Here is a 20,520-nt window from a genome sequence, read left to right on the forward strand (position 1 = left end):
GCTGTGTGTGCTCCCAGGTGACACCCAGGTCCCCACATGGGTCATAGGGCTGGAGGTGGCACTGCCATGGGTTGAGGACAGCTGTCTCCCAGGGGCAGAGGCTGTTCCCTACTCACCTGGCAGATCTTCTGTGAGAAGTTTTCCACCTCGTCCTTCCTCAGCTGCCTCTCCTGTGAGAGCTGCTCCTGCAGCCCCCGCAGGCTCTCGTTGGCCTCGGACAGCACCAGCTGCAGCTCCTTCATCTGTAACAGCCCCAGAAGGGGATGGCAAAGCTGGCCTGCACTTCCCCGTGTCCCTCCCTGAGCAGGCTCTGCAGCTTCCCCTGTCCCCAGCTCCCAAAAGGCTGTCCCACAGCCCTGTGGCCGAGGGGACACGGCTCCCAGGCTGTGCCATACCTCGGTGGCGTAGGAGTCGTTCTCCTCAGCCCGGCAGGGTTTGTAGCTCCGGGCGTGGGCGGGGTCCGTGTCCTTGGCGTGGGGGATGCGGAAAGGGTCGGCGTCCCTAAAATCAGGCTGCTGCATGCGTGGGCAAGTTAATGAGAACAAACCAAAAGAGCGGGAAGGGGAAAAAAAAAACAAAACAGAAAACAAAACAATGGGTCTCCGAAACAGTAAAGAACTACAAGACAACAAAAAGGATGAGGAGGAGAAGGAGCTTCATCACCATGGCGGGAGACAATGCGGAAACCAAAAGGAAACACAGGATGAGGAGACACGTGGCCTGGATTGTTTGGGGAAAGGGGAAAAAAGAGAGAAAGAGGGAAAAAATGTGCAAACACCAGTTACGGTGCCATGCAGTGACTGGGGGAGACTGGGACCTCGGGCTGGGGGGACCACATGCAGAACAATAGGACTCTGAACAAGCGAGTGTGCTCCAGAAAGGGGCTTGTGCCTGCAGCCCCAACCACCACTGACACCCCTGTCACGAGCTGGGACCTCTGAGGACAGTGGGACAGCAGGGCATGAACTGCTCTGCACTGCTCCAAAGGTGTTCTCCCTTGGATGCAGATTTGCCCTGAAGCCTTTGCTCTCCAAATTACCCTGCCTGGGTGCCTCTGGGGACGGAGGATTCCTGCAAGTGGAGTGCCTACAATTTGGGCTGCTTTCGGAGGCTGCAGGCTGCTCTCCTCCCACCCAGCTCATCCCCAACAAGCAAAGAGCTTCTGAGACACAATGTTGGGCTAAGCCAGGGAGAGCAGCCAAAACATCAGCCCCTGCTAAGGTGGGATTGCACCTGAGACCCCTTGGCCATGGGCAGGGCAGCCTTGGCACAACCAGCCTGTGCCAGGGTGCCCACTGCCTCCTGCACTGGGCACACTCTGTTGGAGCAGAGTCCTACCTTGTCCCCGGTGCCACTGGCATGCAGTGAGGTGTTAGTTTGGATTTTGCTCTGGAGAGGCAGGAGGGAGGTTACAGTGGGGATCAGGGTTTGCTCCATTAAAGCAGGAGGAAACGTGGTGGCAAATAAAGCGGCAGCTGCTGTGAGGGATGTGGGAAGAAGCCATACCTGGAAGTCAGAGGCATGCTCTTTGGTGACATCGTGGCTGCTGGGGCTGGAGAAGGGGAATGAGTCCGTGTGCTCCTTGAAGCCACCGGTGAGGTGGTCCACCTTCCTCACGAAGCAGCCCAGGTCCTGCTGGAGCACGCCCAGCCTCATCAGCAGCACATTCATCAGCTTGGCATCGCTGGGGCTGTCACCACCGCTGCCCACCGCCTCGCCCAGCAGCACCCCCGCACACTCGTTGTCCAAGCAAGCCTTCAGCCCCGAGGTGAACCCGTTGGCATCCGAAATCAAGACATCGATCGCTTTACTGACCAGCGTCGCCTGGTCCCGGATGCCCAGCAAGGTCTCCAGGTCCTTGGGCTTGAGCAGTTTGGCAGGGCCATCAGGCACCTTCCCAGTGCCCAGCCCCCTGTCCTGCCCGTCGGCCTCGCTGCTGCCCACTCCATCCCTCCAGCCGGCGGTGGGCACGCACTGCGCCGAGTCGCCGGCCTCGGCGTCGGTCTCCAGCATGGGCCGGGTGCTCTGGCAGGAGGCCAGGTCGCAGCGCTGCAGGTTGGAGAGCAGCACCCTGTTCTCGTACTGCAGCTTCTTCACCTTGCCGCTGAGCTCGCTGATCTGCACCTTGGCCGTGGCCAGCTCCTCCTGCGAGGGCTCGCTGACCACCGAGCAGCTGTCCTCGGACAGCGTCACGTCCAGCTCGTGCTCCGACTTGTACTTGCTCAGCTCGCTCAGGAGCAGCTTGTTCTGGTCCTCCAGCTCCAGCAGCGAGCGCCTCAGCAGCTCGGCCTCCTCCTCCACGAACTGCAGGTGCCGCCGCAGCTCGGCCACCGTGTCCCCCGCGTCCCCGCAGCCAGAGACGCTCGCCAGGAACCGCGCGTCCTGCCCCGGCAGCTCCCTGTCCCCCTGGCCCTTCATGTCGTCCATTTCCGCCCGCAGCCCGCGGTTCTCCACCTCCAGCTCCACTATCCTCCGGCTGAGGATGTTGGCTTCCTCCTCCACCAGCTTGAGGTGGACCTTCAGCTCAGCCTCGCGGGAATGGGGAGAGTCAGCCAGCTCCTCCACAGAGAGGGAGCTGTCCAGGTCCCCGTACAGGGACCTGTACTTCAGCAGCTCCTCCTTCATGCCGTCGTTCTCCTTGGCCAGCTTGGTCAGCTTCTTGCACATCAGGGCTGACTCCTCCTTGGCAAAATGCAGCTGGCACTTCAGGTCTGCGCTGTCCTCCTGGGGAGCCAGAGGGGGTGGGTATTAGACAGATGCTCCCAGGAACCATGGTGATTCCCAGAGAGCCCTGGGGACATGCCACCTTCCCCCTCCTGGCTCTGCTCCTGGAGGAGGAAAAGCTTTGAGATCCATCCTGCAGACTTTCAGGGTGAGCCTGGAGATGGGACACGATGCCCTGGATGAGGAGACCTTGGGGTCCTGCCCTAAGAAGGACATTGAGCCACCAGCAGGGATGTAAGGACCAAGTCCAGCCTGATCCACAACAGGGCAGAGGGGCAGGGAGAGCTCTCAAGACTCCACAGGGTTATTAAGGCTTCCTCCCTAGAACTGCCACTGAAATGCTCCTGTCAGGGCTCTGCTCCCCTCACTCAGGCCCCAACCTCATCACAGGGCAGAGAAGCTGCTGAGAACCTCTCAAAGTCCCAACCCCCAGCCTTGCTACTACCACCTTGCCAGGGCACTGAAAACCCGGGCAAAGCCTCAGCACCAGCTCACCAGTCCCTTCCCAAGCCCCTCTGCTTCTCAGAACCGTTTCTCCGTGTGTTCTTTTTTTATTCAGCAGTTAGGATCTTGGCTGTCTGCCCAGACAGACCGTTTCTCAGCTCTGGGAGCTTTTTGGATGGAGGACCAGGATTTCCTGACGTCCAGCTCACAGCTTCCCGTGCCCTGGGGTCACCTGAGTGCTCTGAGCTGTGTCGTGGTCACTGCCAGGAGGGGACCTGCTGGGCTGTGCCCCTCACCTCCCTGCACCCACTGCAGCTGGGCAGTGCTGGGGGTGGCCAAGCCCTTTGGCTGGGTGGCTGCTGGCCCTGGTTGCCCTCTGCCTGGCTGAACTCACCCCCTTTCCCCTTTCCTTGGCTGGAAAAAACAAGCTGTCCCCTTCTTTGGGTGCTCTGCACCCCGAGCCCCCCCAGCCACACCCATGCTCACCCCAAACCCCACAGCAGTATTTACTCTGCTGACTTCCTGCACTGCTCATAACAAGGCCAGGGGTGATGGAAAGGGGGTTCCCATGAGTTTGGGGTGCCATTTTAGTCCCTAAATGTCCTGCAGTGACCACAGGAACCACCCTGCTGCACTTCCATGCTTGTGCACTGGGACACGACCTCACTAAGGCGCATTAAAGCTGTGCCCCCCTAATTAGGTGAGGAGATTAGGGGAGGGCTGCTGTGGGCAGGGCAGACATGACCTCAGTTCCTGTTTTTCCAGGGGGAAAAAAAAAAGCAGCAACCCAGTGTGTCCCTCTATGGCATCAGCAAGGAGACACACACAGGTCCCCAAGACCATCTGGAGTGCTCCTGGGGCCTGGGGAGACCTCAGTGTTCAGTCTGTCCCCTCAGCTCCGTTTCTGGGGAGTGCTGAAGCTCAGCCAGCACGGCCAGGCAGGAAAGGGGCCCAGGAAGCCACAGATGAGTCACAGCATCTGAGCCACAGGGCCACCAGCCACAGCTGAGCAGGGACAGGGAGCCCATGGGGGCCACATGCAGGGGCATCTGCAGCCAGGGAAGCCCAGAGTTCCTGGAGCATTGGTCCCACCACAGAACCGAGCCCACCCTGACCCCAAGCTGAAGGGTCTCAGCTCCATGGGGAAGCAGAGGGGGCTGGGGTTGTTTCCTGCCTCAGGAGGAGGCAGATGAGGGGCTTCAGCCTCAGGAAAGGGGTGATGGAAGAGCCCCCTCAACTCAGGGCAGAGCTGGCTGTAAGAGCTCTCTGGGGAATTGAGGGGAAGGATGCTGGGACCATCAGCTGGCCAGAAAGGGCTCTGAAGAATGGAGTTAAAGGGAGGTGATAAATAAAGACTGAAAGGGAAAGTCCTTGAGGGCCTGGGTGTCTCTGTCCTGTGGCTGCACAAAAGGGCCTGTGCCAAGAAGGACACAGGTCACCCAAACCCCTTGGGCTGCTCAGGGTTCCTGTTGGGAGACACTGAGCAGCATGTCAGGAGTGTCCTTCCATGGTCTGCCTCTGTGTTCCAGCTTTTGGGGAGCAGATCTGTTCCCCAAAATAAACCCTTCAGGTCTTTTGCCTTTGAAAGAGGATTTTTCCTCTTGCCTTTCTATCCCTGCAACAGCAGCTCTGCCTCTCCAAGCCCTGGTAACAGCATTAGTGAGTCACAGCAGCTCAGCTCAACAGCAAGTGACAGCTGAAATCCTGCTGCCACTGGCAAATCCCCTGTGAGGGCAGGAGTGGTGTGGCCTCCAGCCATCCCCACAGGGACCCTCTGCTCCCCCCAGACCCTGTGAAGCTCCCAGAGCACCCTCAAGCACAGCTGGAGGGACACAGGCTGCAAGAGCCACAGGAGCAGAAGCAGCTTTGCAATGTAAAAGCCAAACTCCTTCAGCTCCTTACACAGGGAAAGGGTTAAAGCCACTGCTGCTCCATTGATAAATGAGACAAGGGAGCGAGTGAGGACAAAGAGGATGGCCCAGCACATCAATCCCTCCCTTATGCAGGCGCTCTGAGAGGCAGGAAAGCTCTGCAAAGCCCTGCAAGGAGGGGATGGCGCTGCCATGCCCGGATTTGCTCCTGGCCTGGGCTCAGTCTCCAGCTGGCATCATGAGCTGGGGGGTCACTGTGCCCTGGGTGCCCTGCTGCTGGTACCTGCACTGATGGCTTCTTCTCAGTCTTGCCCAAGGAGCGAGAGCCCCGCTTCTTCAGGGAGTTCTGCAGGAAGAACAGAGAGTTATGACCCACAGCGATGGCCCTGCACCCCAGCAGTGACAGACAGACAAATCAGTGTGGATGGACATTGGTGCCGACATTCCCAGATGCTCCTGGACCCCAGGAGAACACCCTAGCCCTGGTGGGCTGAGGGAGGCCCTTTGCTTTGAGGGAGCTGGACTGGCAAGCATCACATCATGAGGTTTGGCCAGAAATTCCCCCTGCAGGCAAAGGAGCAGTGCAAAAGCAGGAGTGAGCAGGAAATGAGCCATGGAGAGTGGAGAGGCTGAGTCACTGTCCCTGTCAGGGCTGGATGGGGCAGGGAATCCAACCCCCAGGGCAAGGGACAGCTCTCAGTGTGTGAGATTCCAGGACATTCCAGTGTGGGAGCAGCAGATGATGACATTCCCCATCACCTTCTCCCCAAGCAAGGGATATGTCCTGCTCCCTCAGCAGCATGATGCTGACTCTGCAGTCAAGGTCACAAGGGGACACAAGGGACAATGTCCAGGCTAGTGAGGACAGCTGGGAGGTGGGGAAGGCAGACAGAGCAATAAGGCAGACCAAAAGCATGGTAAAAATGGAGGTGCCCAGAGCAGAGCCAGTTATCTGGGGAAAGACCCTCAAGAACATCCACAGAGCCTCCCATGAGTGCTGGCTGATCCATGCAGCTGCCCTGGACCTCTTTCCAAGCTGGTGCTGAGGCCCACAGCCAGAGAAAGCAGCTGTGAAATGTAAGCTGCTGCCTGTGCCAAGGTGCAGGGCTCCAGGCTTTCCTATTAAGGCCACGACCATCCCTGGAGCTGCTGAGACTCTCCCAGGGGCTGCTTGTGCCACATCACATCCCGCTCACCTCCACCCTGCTGGGGACTGCAGCTGGCCAAGGGCAGCCCCAGCCCCAGAGAGCCCCAGGCACAGCACCCTGGGGCAATGTGGCTGTCACTGCTCCACCCTGGGAGCAGCCTTGGGGTCCCCTCAAGGCCAGGTTTGGTGTGGCAGGCTTGGCATGGGGTACCCAGATTGATGCCACTTTTTCTGACCCCTTTAGGAGACAGGAGAGGGGGGAAATGCCTGTGCCTTTGGGAATGATCCCCAGACAATTATCCAGTTATGGGAGAAACCTCTTGGAAGGGAGGAATAATCAGCCCCTAGGGGTGAGTGCAGCCCTGCACAGTCTCTGGCTCTGGCTGCTAACAAGCTCTGCCAGGCTCTGTGCCCTGCAGCAGCAGGGAGGAGGAGGGCTTTTAGCTCACTTTGTCTAATGTTTGCCTAATTAGCACTCTGCAATCAGCGAGTCACCCCAACGCCCTTGCTAGCCTGGGGATGTGCCATCCTGAGCTGGGGACCATCTCTGAGCCTGTGCCAGCCAGCAGTGTCCCCAAGGCTCTGGCAGCTGCAGGAGGGGCTGTGTCCCACCCCAGCCCCTTCAGCCAGGGCAAGGCAGTGCCTGCCTCTCAGAGCTCCCCACAGAACCATTTTCCCTGCCTGTTTTCCAAGTGAGGGAGAGCTCCAGCCCAGCTCCCACTGCTGCCATTTGTTATTCAGCCCGTGCTCCCAGCTGCAGGGAAACCCATTTCACGGCTGTTAGCAGGGCTGTGCAAGGCACCAGTGTGGGGGATGCTGCTGAGTGTCACCAGCACGGCCATGGCTGACAGGGGATGGCTGCAGCTGGATCCTGCAGCTTCCCAGGAGCTGGGCTCAGCAGAGATGCCGAGCTGCCTGTGCAGGAAGCACAGAGGGGGAAGTGAGAGCCTTCCCTCGGCTGGGCCTCCTCCCCCACACTGCCCTGATGGCTCAGCCAGAGATGCATCCCAGGCTCCCCGGGGACCAAAGGCATCCTGGGCAGTAGGGAAGTGGGTTACAAGGGCTGCAAGGGATCTCAAGTCCATGCTGTCACCAGGATGCCTTTCCTGTCACCGAGGTTGACACAGATCCCAGCCAGAAGCTGGTTCCAAACAGAGCATGACATGGAGTGCCCTGGACCTGTGCATATGGGTACATTTGTGACTGCCCAGGACACAGAGGGGATTGTGCACCCACCCAGCTCCACAGCACCACTGGGACACTGCGGGGACCTGCAGGATGTGGTCAGGATACAGCCAGCAGCAGGCACTGTGCCAGGGACAGGGACCCCACACATCACTTGGAGCTTTGCCCAGATGGAATTGGGCAGGGCCCAGGGGGCTGGGCAGAGCAAGTGGCCAGGGACATATAAAGTGTCCCCAGAGCAGTGGGGAAGTCCCACAGCCCCCCCTGGCTGGGGCAGAGCCAGCAGGGAGGGATGGAGCACGCTGAGGGCAGGTGCTGCTCGGGTTTCACAAGCATCTGTAGCACGGTTTGGGTTTCAGTGACTCAGGCAGGGCTGGGGGTTCCCATGATCCAGGGCCAGGACACCTGCTATGAGCAGAGCCTAGGGAACACCTCCTGGTCCCCTCCCATGTCCCACTCACCTCTCTGAGCTTGTCCATCTCGTTCTGCACCACCTGCTTGGCCAGCTCGGTCTCGATGAGCCGCTGGCGCAGCTCCTCGTTCTCCTCCTCCAGCCGGATCCTCTTCTTCTCCACCACCTCCAGCTCATTGTGGAGCCTCACAGAGACGTCCTTGGCCACCTGGGGACACGGCAGGGCTCTCCTCAGACTGGGACTGCAGCTCCTGGGCACCCACAGTCCTCATGAGGAGATCACCAGGCAGTTACTGAGACCCTCTGGAGGAGTCTCTGTCCCCTCAATCCTGTGCTGTGACTGTTCTTGTTCCTTCACCAGCTCCAAGGCTGCCCTGCATCCACATTCCCTGGCCAAATCCTGCCTTCCCCAGCCCTAGCATGATGCTGGGAGACATTATTCACCTTTTTCCCATACCACAAAGCTGGAGAAGCCCCCAGCAGGCTGGAAGAGCTGGTAGGCAGCAGCAGAGCAGGCAGCCTGTCACTGCAGGCAGCTGGCCAGGAGAAAGAGGAGCTGCTTCATCACATTACAGAAAAACCAGCAGCTGCCCCAGGGTGAAGGGTGCCTACATCCCCCCCAGAGCTCCCCCTCTCCAGATCCCTGCACAGGAGCACTCCCCAGCATAAAGGGAGCTTAGTAACACAAAACACACGCTCCTGCATTTGCAGGACAGCAAAAATTGTCCCAAATGCCACTGGTCTCCTGCACAGCCTGGGATATCAGCACTGTGGAGGCAGCAGCAAGCCCTGCTGCAGGATCTCAGGCCATGGGGCTGGGCTCCTGCTCCCCTGAGGATGGGCTGTGCTTTCTTTCCCAGAAAGGGAGAAGCTGGAGGGGGTGTTTTTGGCAGCAGCCACCCAAGCTGAGGGGGGAGCTGATGGGTGGTTTGGGGAGGGGATTGGGGCCCCAGCAGGGATGGGCAGTGAGGCGGGTTCACAGCCCAGCACTTGTGGCACGTCTTGGCTCCAGGACTGGCTGTTTTCTGCTCAAAAAACAAAGTTACTCCTCGAGCTGTTGCACATCCATCCCGAGCTGTCTCCGAGTGCCACTGCACCCCCTCTTGGCAGCAGGCTCGGTGGTGAGAGCCCTCAGCAAACACTCACCAGGCTCCTGGAGGGCGAAGCAACGTCACCCTGCAGAAATCCTCCTGTCCCTGCCCCAGCCCCACGTGCCACCATGCCTGGGGCTCTGCAAGGTTTTCCTGAAGGCCGAGAGAAGCAGCTCCCAAGCCTGCAGGGTCCCTGTGCTCCCTGCACACTCATGATGTTCTGTCCTGCAGTGGTGGCCCCATCACATCCCCACAGGAGCAGGCTAAGGGAGCTCAGCCCCAGGGCACAGGGCTGGGCTGGGCTCCAGCCTGCTCACATATGGCACATTCTCAGGCAGTGCTGGCCCTCTCCACCACCAGGACCCCCTCAGACCACCTGTGAGCTGAAAGCCCTGCTCCCCACTTCCCACATCAACACTGCTAGCAGGGAATTATAACACCTCCAACAAAACTGCACATCCTCACAGAGCTCCCTGTACCCCGACATCCCCTGCCACCCCCATGCCCACAACTCATCAGAGCCCCCTGTGGGGGCTGTCTGGGTGGGGAGGTGCCCTCCCAGGCTGACCTTGACGTCCTGCTCGAGGCTGTGGATGAGCTCGCCGTCCACCTGGCCGGTCTGTGCCACGCGCAGGCTGCGGCGCTCGGCCTTGCGCAGCCGGTACTGCAGGATGCGGCACGTCTTGCTGGCCTGGTCCAGCTGCTGCCTCAGCTCCTGCAGCTGGTACACGTCCTCCTCCATGTAGACATCCCGCATCTCCAGCATCTCGGCGCGCAGCTCCTCGATCTCATCCTGCAGCGAGATGTTGGGTTAGACCCTGCAGCTTGCTCTGCTCGCTTTCCACCTGTGATACATCCCTACCATGGCTCTCCATTCTCCATCCATCATCCATCCATCCATCATCCATCCATCATCCATCCATCATCCATCCATCCATCCATCCATCCATCCATCCATCCATCCATCCATCATCCATCCATCATCCATCCATCCATCCATTTATCTGTCCATCCATCATTCATCCATCATCCATCCATCATCCATCCATCATCCATCCATCCATCCATCTATCATCCATCCATCCATCATTCATCCATCATCCATCCCTCCATCCATCCATCATCCATCCATCCATCCATCCATCATCCATCCATCATCCATCCATCCATCCATCCATCCATCCATCCATCCATCATCCATCCATCCATCATCCATCCATCCCATGACCCATTTTCACAGGTCTCCAAGCCCTTGGGCCAAGCCCAATCCTTGCAGGAGCAGGCTCAGAGCCAGCTGGATGCCGTCACCCAGGGGTGAGCCAGTCACGTGGGGGGAACAGCCAACAAAAGTGCCTGAGAGTCTTTGTGGTAAAAGAAAGAGGAAGGTGGGGGAGGGAGAGGAGCTGCAGGAGCAGCTCAGGCAGCAGCCACAGGGAGAAAAAATTAGGTTATGTTTGGAAAAGATGTGTCAGGGAGGCAGGCGAGGGAAGGAGGAGATGGCAGGCGAGGACAGCTCTGAGGGGAGGCAATGTGGGGACATGAACCAGATGCCACCAGTGCTGGGGATTGTTTTGCCACCAAGCAGCAGTCCTTGGGCTGGGTCCTGTGTTCCACCTCTTCCCAGTCTCATCAGCTCTCCCAGCACAGCAGAGCCTCTGGCACAGAGCAATTGCATCACTGCCACAGCAGGGCCAAGGGTGACATCCCGCTGGCACCAACACTGGCCCAGAGCCTCCTCTGGGGATATGGCACACCACTACTGGGGGGTCCCCAGTGCCACCTCCTCATCCAGAACGGGACTGTGGTCATGGGGATGCTCAAGGACTGTCCCCTGTGGTCCCTGGGGACTGACCAAGCTCTGTCCATGTCACCATGAACATGGTGCCAGCCCAAATCCCCTAGGCAAACACTCCACCCACCACACCAGCTGTCCCTCCTCAACCAGACCCAGTGGGACCAGGGATCCCTCCTGGGAGGGATCAAGCATCTGCTGTCCTGCCAAAACCCCTGCCACTAAAGACCTCCTGACATTGCCAAATGCAACTGGCACTTGAGAGTGGCTCACACTGCCACTCTGCACCATGGCATGGCCAGGCAGGGAACAAAAGGATCTGGCAGAGGATTGGGGATGCTCAGCCCTGATTCCCCCTGGGCAGAGGGGACAGGGGACTGCCCCCACATTGCTGTGACAGTCCCTAGAGCCCGAGATGGCAGCTCTGTGCTGGCTCTGCCAGGCGCTGGCACAGTGGCTGCCACACTCACCCTGCCTGACAAAGCCCCAGCTGCAAGAACTCCCCGAAAGGAGAAGCCAAGCCTGGGGAAAGGGCCTGCAGCTGCAGGGACAAGTCACAGTCGCTCACTGTTGGCTTTAAACACTTTGTAACAAAGAAAGAACCTCAATTAGACAATCCCGGATTATCTCCTGGCCTGGGAGCCCGGTGGCACCACGGCCACCAGGGTCCTGTCACCCTCTGCTGCTCTGCTTCCACACAGGGGGTCCTGAGAACAGATCTGCTTCTGTTCTGTCTCAGAACAGAAACAGCCCTGAGGCTTTTAGATGAGCACAGGGGGTCCTGGGGACAGACAGGCTGTTCAGGGACAGCCAGAGACTGTCCTGTGAAGGGGCAGCACTGCAGACATGTTTGAGAAAACCTCCTGGACACGTCAGGTGTGAAACCCCCCAGGGACAAACCACACGTTCCTGCAAGGGCTGGGATGCACCATGGAGTGACAAACTCGGTGGGAACCCCCCACCAGCACTGCCACCTCCCACCCTGGCAGGGCCACAGCAAAACCCCCATAAACCAAACCAGCCTGGAGAGCTTGTTTGTAGCATCCATTCTTTGGGAGTTTTCACAGAAAAAAAGGCATTATGGATTGCAGGTGAGCAGGCACACTGCAGTGGGTGAGGAAAATCCTTCCTTTCATCACCAAGGAATCGTGGCTTGAATACAGCTGCAATCCTCCTTCAGTGCTGACCATTCCAGCTCTCACTTGCCATGTGGCTTTCCCAGGCAGCAGCTGAGCAGGGCAGCAAGCAGGGACCTTGGAAAAAACCCAACCACATCTTGCATTTGCTGGAAGAAAGCCTGGGCTTGCCCTGCTAAGAGCTCCTGCTTGTTTATGCTTTGGGTTGTAGCAACCGTTATTTTAGGGGGAGGCTGTGTCCAGCCTGGGCAAAGCCTGGAAATGCAGGCAGGGATTGGGGCTGGGGGGATTGCAGGAAAGCAGTGCCTGTCTTTGCTCCAGCTGCAGGAATTCACTCACATCCCATAACCTGATAAATTCTCTGCAGGCATCCACAGCCTGCCCCAGTTTGCCCCATGGAGGTAAAGCATGCTGCTAAGCCACGGTAAAGGGATTAGGATTGGAGAGTGGAAAAATGCCAGGGAGAAAGCTTGGAGGACAGAGCTGATCTGCTAAGGCAGCACATGAGGTGCACTGGGGTCCCCTCACAGCTTCAGGGGTCCCTGATGGTCACAGAGCCTCACCCTTTGCACATTTTCTGGAATTAATGCCCAACCCAGTAAAAAATCCGTTTGGATTAAGGTGAAAGCAGAACCAGGAGAGGGGAGGAACCCCACAGAAACATCCCATATTCAGGGGTGGCATTGAGCACTGTAAGGGATGTTAAATGAAGTGTGACACGGTGACAGGTGGGCAACACTGAGGAGGAGATAAATGACTTCTCTCCCCCACAAATGCCCTGGGGACTGCCCTGCTGGGCCACTCACCCTGTAAACAACAGAATGCCCAACCCTATGGGAGTCACAGCCTCCCAGCACCCATGGGCTGCTCCCCTGCTTGTCCTCCAGGGTCACCCAGTACTGCACCCTGCTCATCCCATCTCTGCAGCAGCAAAGGTTTCACAGGTTTTTCAAATTCCAAGTTTTTTTTTACACTAGAAATCTCCTGTCTCAGAAAAAAAACGCTGGGAAGCTGCAGTCCAGAGACACTCATTTGAATGGCCCAGGGATTGTGTGCAGAAGCAAACAGCCCATTTTGTGGCTGCAGGAGCCAGGTTATGCTCAGTGGAGGAGCTCAAGAGACAACCTACCTTCAACCTCCTCTGCACAAACCTCAGAGACACTGTCTCTCCCTGGGGAGATTATTAAGGAAACTAAGGAGTGGAAAGGTGGGATGCAAAGTGCCTGTTTCCAGCTCAGGAAAAAGAAACCATGCATTTTTAGAGAAAGAGGAGGCAACAGCTCTGTCCACACGTGCACTTGAAGGACATCAGCTCTTTCAGGAAGGGCTGAGCTTTGGGGTGATGACCCTGAGCAGTGGCAGGGCAGGAGAGGGACCAATGGAGATGGCAGAGCACACCTCAGAGTGCAGACCAGACCAGAAGCAGAATTAAACCCTCAGATCTCCTACCCAAGGGGAGTTACACGCTGACTTTGGCTCCTGCAGGAATGCAGCAAGCTCTGAGCAGAGCAGGGGGCACACACTGTGCAACCCAGCAGGACCTGCTGTCTCCAAGGAGCAAAAACAGCAAGGGACACAAAACAGACTCATGCAGCTCACCCACTGCTGGCTGTGGCAACCTTGGCACGCACAGCCAAGCAGCAGCAGCCTGCCCATGGAGGATGGGCAGCATTTTGGGGGGCACACCCTGCAGTTTCATCCCCAAACCTCAGCAGAGGAGGAGGAAGGCTGGGAGCAGGCTGGGTGTGTGGCAGAGGAGCCTTTGTGCAGAGCTGGGCTGTGCTGGCAGGGCTGTGCCTGCGGCTGGCCCCGTGCAAAGATGGGGATTACAGTGCAGGACAGCAACAAGCACGGCTTCCTCCCAGATTACAGCACAAAAGCAGCAGCTTTCAATTAACTCTGAGCAGGCAGCCCGGCAGGCAGCACAGGGAATTATGCCTGAATTTGTCAGGGGGGGGAAAAAAAAAGAAAAACCAGAGGGGATTTTTAAAGGAAACTGCCCAGGGTGCTCAGGCATGTGTCCTGCCAGCAAGGGGAATGCAGGAAATGCAGCACACCACAAGCCCATGGCAGGGTGCAGTGGGTGGAAGGATGGGCAAGGCACACCCATGTCACACACAGGGGCTTCTCTGGGTGCATTAACAGCAGCTCTGGCCAGCTCTGACAGCAAACACCGGCCATCCATGTCATGCAGGAGCTCAGTGTGTGCTGAGCCCTGCCCCTGGCTGGCATGGCAGCTCCCCCTTGGTAATGGGAGTGAGGGAAAAAATCAACATTTCTCAGCTTTACACCTGCCCCCATAAATTACCAGGCAAGCAGCTGGGGGCTCTCTGCAGCCCATCCCATGTTGTGCAGCATCCAAAAAGGCAAGAGGCTGCAAAACCCCTTCCAGGGTGGCTGCTTGACAGAGCTCTGCTCCCCAGCTCTGCAGGTGGCTCCTGGGGCTCCCAGGCATGGTCCCTGCCCCTGTGGCCAGGCAGAGCAGGGACTCAGTGCCAGCCAGGCTGCTCAGACACAGCCCCCATACCCTGTGGGGGCTCTCAGAGAGCCCTCGCTGGTGGCATGACTGCCTTGGGGGAAACAAGGCACCCAGCCACATTAAATCTTTCTCCACAGAGCTGGGAAATGCATGTGAGCCCCGGGGGATGTGGGATGACTCAGGGCAGGGAGCAGGAGGGGGACAGGCAGCAGGAAAGGGCACTCAGATCCCAGCGTTACACGGCTCTTGCTTAAACCCCTTCCCGAGGAGAGGAGAGGGAGAGGAGAGGGAGAGGGAGAGGAGAGGGAGAGGGAGAGGGAGAGGAGAGGGAGAGGAGAGGCTTTGCAGGCAGCCCCTCCCCTTGCTCCAAACCCTCCCGTGCCCACTCTTTGTCTGCCTGTCCCTCTGCAGCTGCTGCCGTATCACATCTCACATTTTCCAGCCTGCTGAGCAGGGCTGGGAGCTGCTCTCCATCACACAGCTCAGCAACAGTGAGCTGGGGCAAGGACACCAAGCCACCTCCTCCCTCGCCAGGCTGCCAGCCTGCCCGTGAAAACAGCCCTTTTTGGGGAAACACTCAGAATAACCCCTTCAGGGGCGTCACAGCAGGTGCAGAGACCTGAGAGCAGGGACAAGAGGAGACCCCAGCACACCCAGAGAGGGAGGAGGAAAGCAGAGCCTTGCACGAATGTGGGGTGCAAAGAGAAAGGGGTGAGATGTGCTTAAACAAGTGGGTTTTATCAGGGCAGCTGAGGGAGGATGGGACGTGAGCTGGCACTGCTGGAGCTCTGCTGGGAAGCTCCCAAGCCCAGCGTGCACCACACGGGTGTAGTAGCAGCACACACGTCTGGCTCGTGCCACAACGTCACCAAACCTTCCCTCCCGCCCCCAAAAATCCTCATCTCGCTCCAAATACGCACTGGTGCTGATGAATACGTGAGAAAAATATTCATCTGCAGCTTTTTGGGTGAGTCCTAGGAAATAAGTCACCTGGGATAAGTCTGATTCATCCACACCTGAGCTGCATGGCAAGATGGGCAGTGCCAATCCCTTGGGTCAGGGCTTTATTTTTGTTTTTAATCCTGAAATGCCTGAATTTTTAGCACAGATGGCACAAGCCAGCACTCTGCTGCAGCCCAGCCCAGTTTTCTGCTCCTTGCTGGAGAAACTAGGCAAATCTTCCAACATTTTTTGGAGCACAAGAGGTGTGTGCTCTGGGCTTCTGCCCAGCTGGAGCCAGGGTAGCACCCCAGCCACCTCCTGCTCCAGAGTCAGGAGAAGTGAGCTACAACATGGAAACACAGATAGAAGCAGGATGCACACGTCAGGGAGGGGACACAAGTGCTGGCAAAGAAGGGATGATGCCACCAGCATCCCCATGGTGCACACCTCCAGCAGCTCTGCCCTCTCCCACTGCCCCTGGCCAGGGGATTTCAGCTGCCAGCCCTCAGGGCAGGTAAATCACTCACTCCCTGCTGGCCTGCAGCTTGCCAGGAAGGACATCACGTGGGAATGGAGGAAGCAGGAATGGCAGCACTCGTTCTTGGAAACCCAGGGGCCTCATCTGTATTTTTCCAGCCCCCAGTAAATCAAAGCCTTTGAGCTGTTGCTGCTAATTTTGGCAGGAGTTGGGACACCAGCTGTGCACTGGGGCTTTGCTAATGGACAAAGGGCCTGATTGAGCATCTTCCAGTGCATCGCCCAATGCCCACCTTGAGGCTGGAATCCTGACACTTTCACAAACTTGGGCAGCAGCAGAGGAGAGCTGGCCTGACTTCCAGCCTACAACACCCAAAGAGCAGCTGGGGAGCCTTGGTACCCAGCCCTGAGCTTGCCAGCAGCTGACTGCCCAAACAGCTCAGCCACAGCTCCACCATGAAGGAGAGCAGAGGGCACAAAATGCCTGCAGCCAGCCCAGGATGTGGCTCCTGATGGGTGCTGGTGCCCACCAGGCTGGTGTGTGACCAGAGGTGGGACAGCTCTGTGTCCCTGTCCCCTCACAGCACGTCTGCCCCTATGAACCAGGCAGACCTGGAAAATGGCCCCAGGGAGCACAGGAACCAGGGGAAGAAGAGAGCTGGAAAATGTCCCCAGGGTCTGGCAGCTGCAGCAGCAGGCAGGGAGAGCAGCAGGGAGCCATGCCCCACTGCCAGGCCATGCCCAGTGCACAAGGTCAGATTATGCCATACTGTGTCCCAGGCTGAGCACATCCACACCATGCTGAGCTGTGCCAGCCCAGGCTGTGCCAAGCCTTGCCATGCCAAGCTTGGTTGTGCTGCACCCAATGTGCTGTGCCAGGACAAGCCATGCCCAGCTGGGTCACGCCTGGCTAACCTGGCCCACGTTGTGCCAAGCCATGCCATGGAACACTGAGCTGAGCAGTGCCACACCACGCTGGACCATGCCGAGCTGGGCCATGCTGAGCCAAGCTGAGCTCTGCCCTAAGTTCAGCATAGCCATGCCAGGCTTAGACAAGCCAAACCCTACACCCAGTCATGCTACACTGTGCCAAGTCAAGCCCAGCCACAGCATGGCAGGCCAGCATTCCCTGGCTGTGCCATGTTCAGGGATGCCATGCTGGGCTGAGCCGTGCCAAGCCCTGCACCCAGCCATGCTGTGCTGCCCATCTGAGCCATGCCAGGCTGAGCTGAGCTGTGCCCCATGCCCAGCCATGCCCTGGGATGCTGAACTGCACCAGGCTGGACCCAAGGATGTTGTGCCACATGGAGCTACACCTTGGGATGCAGTGCCATGCCACGTCATGCCATTGCCAGGGATGCTGTGTCATGCTGAGCCATGCTGAGCCATGCCGTGCCATGCCATTGCCAGGGAAGCTGTGCCATGCCATTGCCAGGGAAGCTGTGCCATGCTGCACCGTGCACAGGGATGCCATGCTGTGATAACCACAGATGCTCTATTGTGCTCAGGGATGCTGCACCATGCTGACCCCTGCCCTGGGATTCCAGCCCGAGCCATGGTAAGGCCAGGGATGCTGCACCATGCTGAGCCATGCCCTCAGATGCCCTGCAAAGCTCTGGGGACGTTAAACCACGCTACAGCCAGGGGATGCTGACCCCTGTACAACAAGCCCTGGGATGCCATGCTGTACCACTACTGCCCAGGGATGCCATGACACACCGAGCCGTGCCACGGATGCCACTGCACACCGAGGCGTGCCAGGAATGCCACACCGAGCTGTGACAGGGATGCCACACCGAGCCGTGACAAGGATATCACTGCACACCGAGGCGTGCCAGGGATGCCACTGCACACCGAGGCGTGCCAGGGATGTCACACCGAGCCGTGCCCACCTTGAGATAGTCGTTCTCGGAGCGCAAGTCCTCCAGCTCGCGGAGGAGCCCGTCGGTGCCGGCGTCCAGCATCTCCTCGGTGAGGTCGGAGAAGGCGAGCGAGGTGCTGAGCTGCAGGCGGCTGCTGGCCACGGAGGCGGCCGAGGGCTCCTCGGGCAGCGGCGACGCCTCTCCGGCCGAGGGCGGCGGCGGCGGGGCGCTGCCCGGGGACTCGCCATCGCTGCCGCTCAGCCCCAGCTCCAGCGACAGCAGCTTCGCCTCCTCCGAGGCGCTGCAGTCCGACACCTCCGAGCTGCTGTCGGTCAGCCCCGAGCCCGGCCCGGGCGCGGCGGGCACCGAGCGGGGTCCCGACCCGCTCCTCCTGGCCGCGGGGGCCGCCGTCTCGGCTCCGTGCCGCCGGCCCTTGGGCCGCGCCGCGCCGCGCCCCGCCGGCCCCTTGCCGCCGGCCCGGCCCCCCGGCGGGCCCCGCTTGTCGGTTCGCCCGTCCTTGCTCCCGCCCGGTCTCCGCGGGTGCGGGTGCGCGCCGCTCGCCGCCAGCCGCGGGGCCGCGCCCGGGTGTCCCCCGCCGCCGCCGCGCCGGCTCTTGGCCAGCGACCAGCCCGGCACCTCCTTGGGGCGGGCGGGCGACGGCGCCCGCTGCGGCTTCTTCTTCCTCTCGGGGAGCAGCGGCGGCGGCGGCGGCGGCGGCGGCGCGGGGGGACCCGGCTGTGCCGGCGCGGCCTCCATGTCCCGCTGCGCTGCGCTGGGCTCGGCCCCGGCTGCGGCTGCGGCCCCGGCCCGGCCCCGGCCCCGGCTCCGCCCGCCGCCGCCGGGCGGGGACGAGCGCGGGCGGCGAACAAAAGGCGGCGGAGGGAGTGTGGGGGGAGGCGGGGGGCGGCCGCGCTGGCGGCAACAGCGACCCCTCCGCCCGCCCGGAGCCGCACCATCCCACCCTGCCCCGGTGGATGGAGGCATCCCCGGCGGATGGGGCATCCCCGGGGTGAGGGATCCCCCGCGGGTGTCTTCAGCAACGCGCGTTCTTTGGGGAGCCGTGACATGGCAGGCTCTGCCCAGCGGAGAGCCCCTCGTGTGTCCCCTGCAGAGCGGGCCGCTGCGGTACCCCTGCGGAGGAGGGTTACACCGGGGCATTTCAGCTCCGGGGACACCCCTGAGGGTGAGTGTCCCTGAGGACAGCTCTGGAGAATGGGGTCCCCAGGGTGTCCCTGTGAGCGCAGCTCCTCCGGGGCAGTCTCAGAGGTGAAGCTCCCCGAGGGACACTGTGTGACTGTCCCCCAGGGCACCGCTGTCACTGCAGGGCATCCTCGGAGCTGGATGTGCCCCGTGGCTGGGAGCTCCCTGGCCCCCCGGAGCCAGCTCCGCTCCCCTGCACGCTGCCCAGGGCCGCTGCAGCCTCCTCCGGAGCAGCGGGAGCGCAGTGCCTCTCCAGGGGGAAGCCTGGAGCAGCGAGTGCCTGTTCCAGTCTGCTCCCACCCACCCGCCGCGTCTGCCGTACGTTACCAGCCGGCCCCAAACCCACTGCGGAGCATCCCAAGGCTCAGTTTGAAAAATGCTCCTCGGCTGTATTTGTTAAACGCTCCTCTGCGCTTTACCGCATGGCCTCAGCACGGGAAGCGATGCTCTGCTGCATCACACAGAGCGTGGGACCCCCTCGCTGCTCAGATTCCATTCCTAATGCTGGGCAGCACAGCCCCAAGGCAGCGCCTGCTTCTGCCCGGGGCAAACCCGAGCCTGGCAGAGGGGCAGAACCCGCTGCACATCTCGGTCTTAATCGGCCCAAAATAAACACACGTGGGGTTTATTAGGACGTTGCTCAATACCCCTCTCTGTTCAACCCACAGCCCCCTGCCCCCCTCCCCAGACATCCTCTGGACACAGGCTGGGATTGCACTGCTGCTCTGCCCTGAGCCAGCTGTGCCTCCAGCACAGGAAAACCAGGATTGTACAGCAAACCAGGGCTGTACAGCAAGCCAGGATTGTACAGCAAACCAGGGCTGTACAACACACCAGGATTGTACAGCACACCAGGATTGTATAGCACACCAGGGCTGTACAACAAACCAGGGTTGTACAACAAACCAGGGCTGTACAACACACCAGGGTTGTACAGCATACCAGGATTGTACAGCACACCAGGGTTGTACAGCACACCAGGGCTGTACAACACACCAGGATTGTACAACAAACCAGGGCTGTACAGCAAACCAGGATTGTACAACACACCAGGGCTGTACAGCACACCAGGGCTGTACAACACACCAGGATTGTACAGCAAACCAGGGTTGTACAGCATACCAGGATTGTACAGCAAACCAGGGCTGCAGTGATACCTTTTGTTGCAGGTATCACTCCCTGCGGCTGTGGAGCTGTAAATCCGTGTGTGCCTCTGGCCAAGCTTGCTGAGCCCCCGGTGGCTCCAGGAATGCCAAGGTGGTGTCTCCAGCCTGTCAGCAGCTTGTGAGCATGACAAGGGGGGTGTGGGTGGAATAAGGGACCCCAGGAAGATGAGAAGGGCTCTGTGTCCACCCTGCAGCACAGCCACTGCACTGGGAAAGGAAGGTTCCTGGGCATCCTGCCCTTTCCAGGAAGATTTGCAGCCACAGGTGCCACTTTCCAGGCTCTGGCACGTTGCCTGGCACCACACCTTGCAGCAAAGCAGGCTGAGCAGTGCCAGGTCCTGCCCCACGAGGGATGGAGGGCGGGTGGCACAGCCCTGCCTTTCTGTACGTGCCCAAGGCCAGGGCTAGCGGCAGGGCTGCCCTCCCCGGCATCATTAGCAGCCCTGCCGTGACTCAGTGCTGCTGCATGACTGCACATGCCCCGAGCGGGACAGGCGCTGACCGAGCAGCGCTGCCTGCGCTCATTAACGATCATCATTAGTTCTGCTCCCGGCAGTGCTAATTGCGTAACGCCGGGCACACGGTGGGCTGC

At 59.7% G+C, this 20,520-nt stretch overlaps 1 protein-coding gene across 3 annotated transcripts in view; it reads right to left on the bottom strand.

The window, feature by feature from the left end:
• MTCL2 (microtubule crosslinking factor 2) overlaps positions 1-18,430 on the bottom strand; it is a 29,840-nt gene extending 11,410 nt beyond the window's left edge. The window contains exons 1-7 of one of the 3 annotated variants that reach the window (XM_077187213.1): positions 17,593-18,430; positions 9,443-9,667; positions 7,833-7,991; positions 5,323-5,385; positions 1,507-2,724; positions 396-515; positions 117-242 (exon numbers count right to left, since the gene is read on the bottom strand). In XM_077187213.1, the coding sequence (XP_077043328.1) occupies positions 117-242; positions 396-515; positions 1,507-2,724; positions 5,323-5,385; positions 7,833-7,991; positions 9,443-9,667; positions 17,593-18,318 (2,637 nt within the window). In that variant the 5' untranslated portion in view covers positions 18,319-18,430. The remainder of the gene's footprint in view (positions 1-116; positions 243-395; positions 516-1,506; positions 2,725-5,322; positions 5,386-7,832; positions 7,992-9,442; positions 9,668-17,592) is intronic. The other 2 variants (XM_077187212.1, XM_054644642.2) reach the window with 2 other exon arrangements.
• Between the last annotated feature and the right edge of the window lie 2,090 nt (positions 18,431-20,520).

Source organism: Agelaius phoeniceus, chromosome 17 (assembly GCF_051311805.1).
Source record: "Agelaius phoeniceus isolate bAgePho1 chromosome 17, bAgePho1.hap1, whole genome shotgun sequence".
Taxonomy (NCBI): Eukaryota; Metazoa; Chordata; class Aves; order Passeriformes; family Icteridae; genus Agelaius; species Agelaius phoeniceus.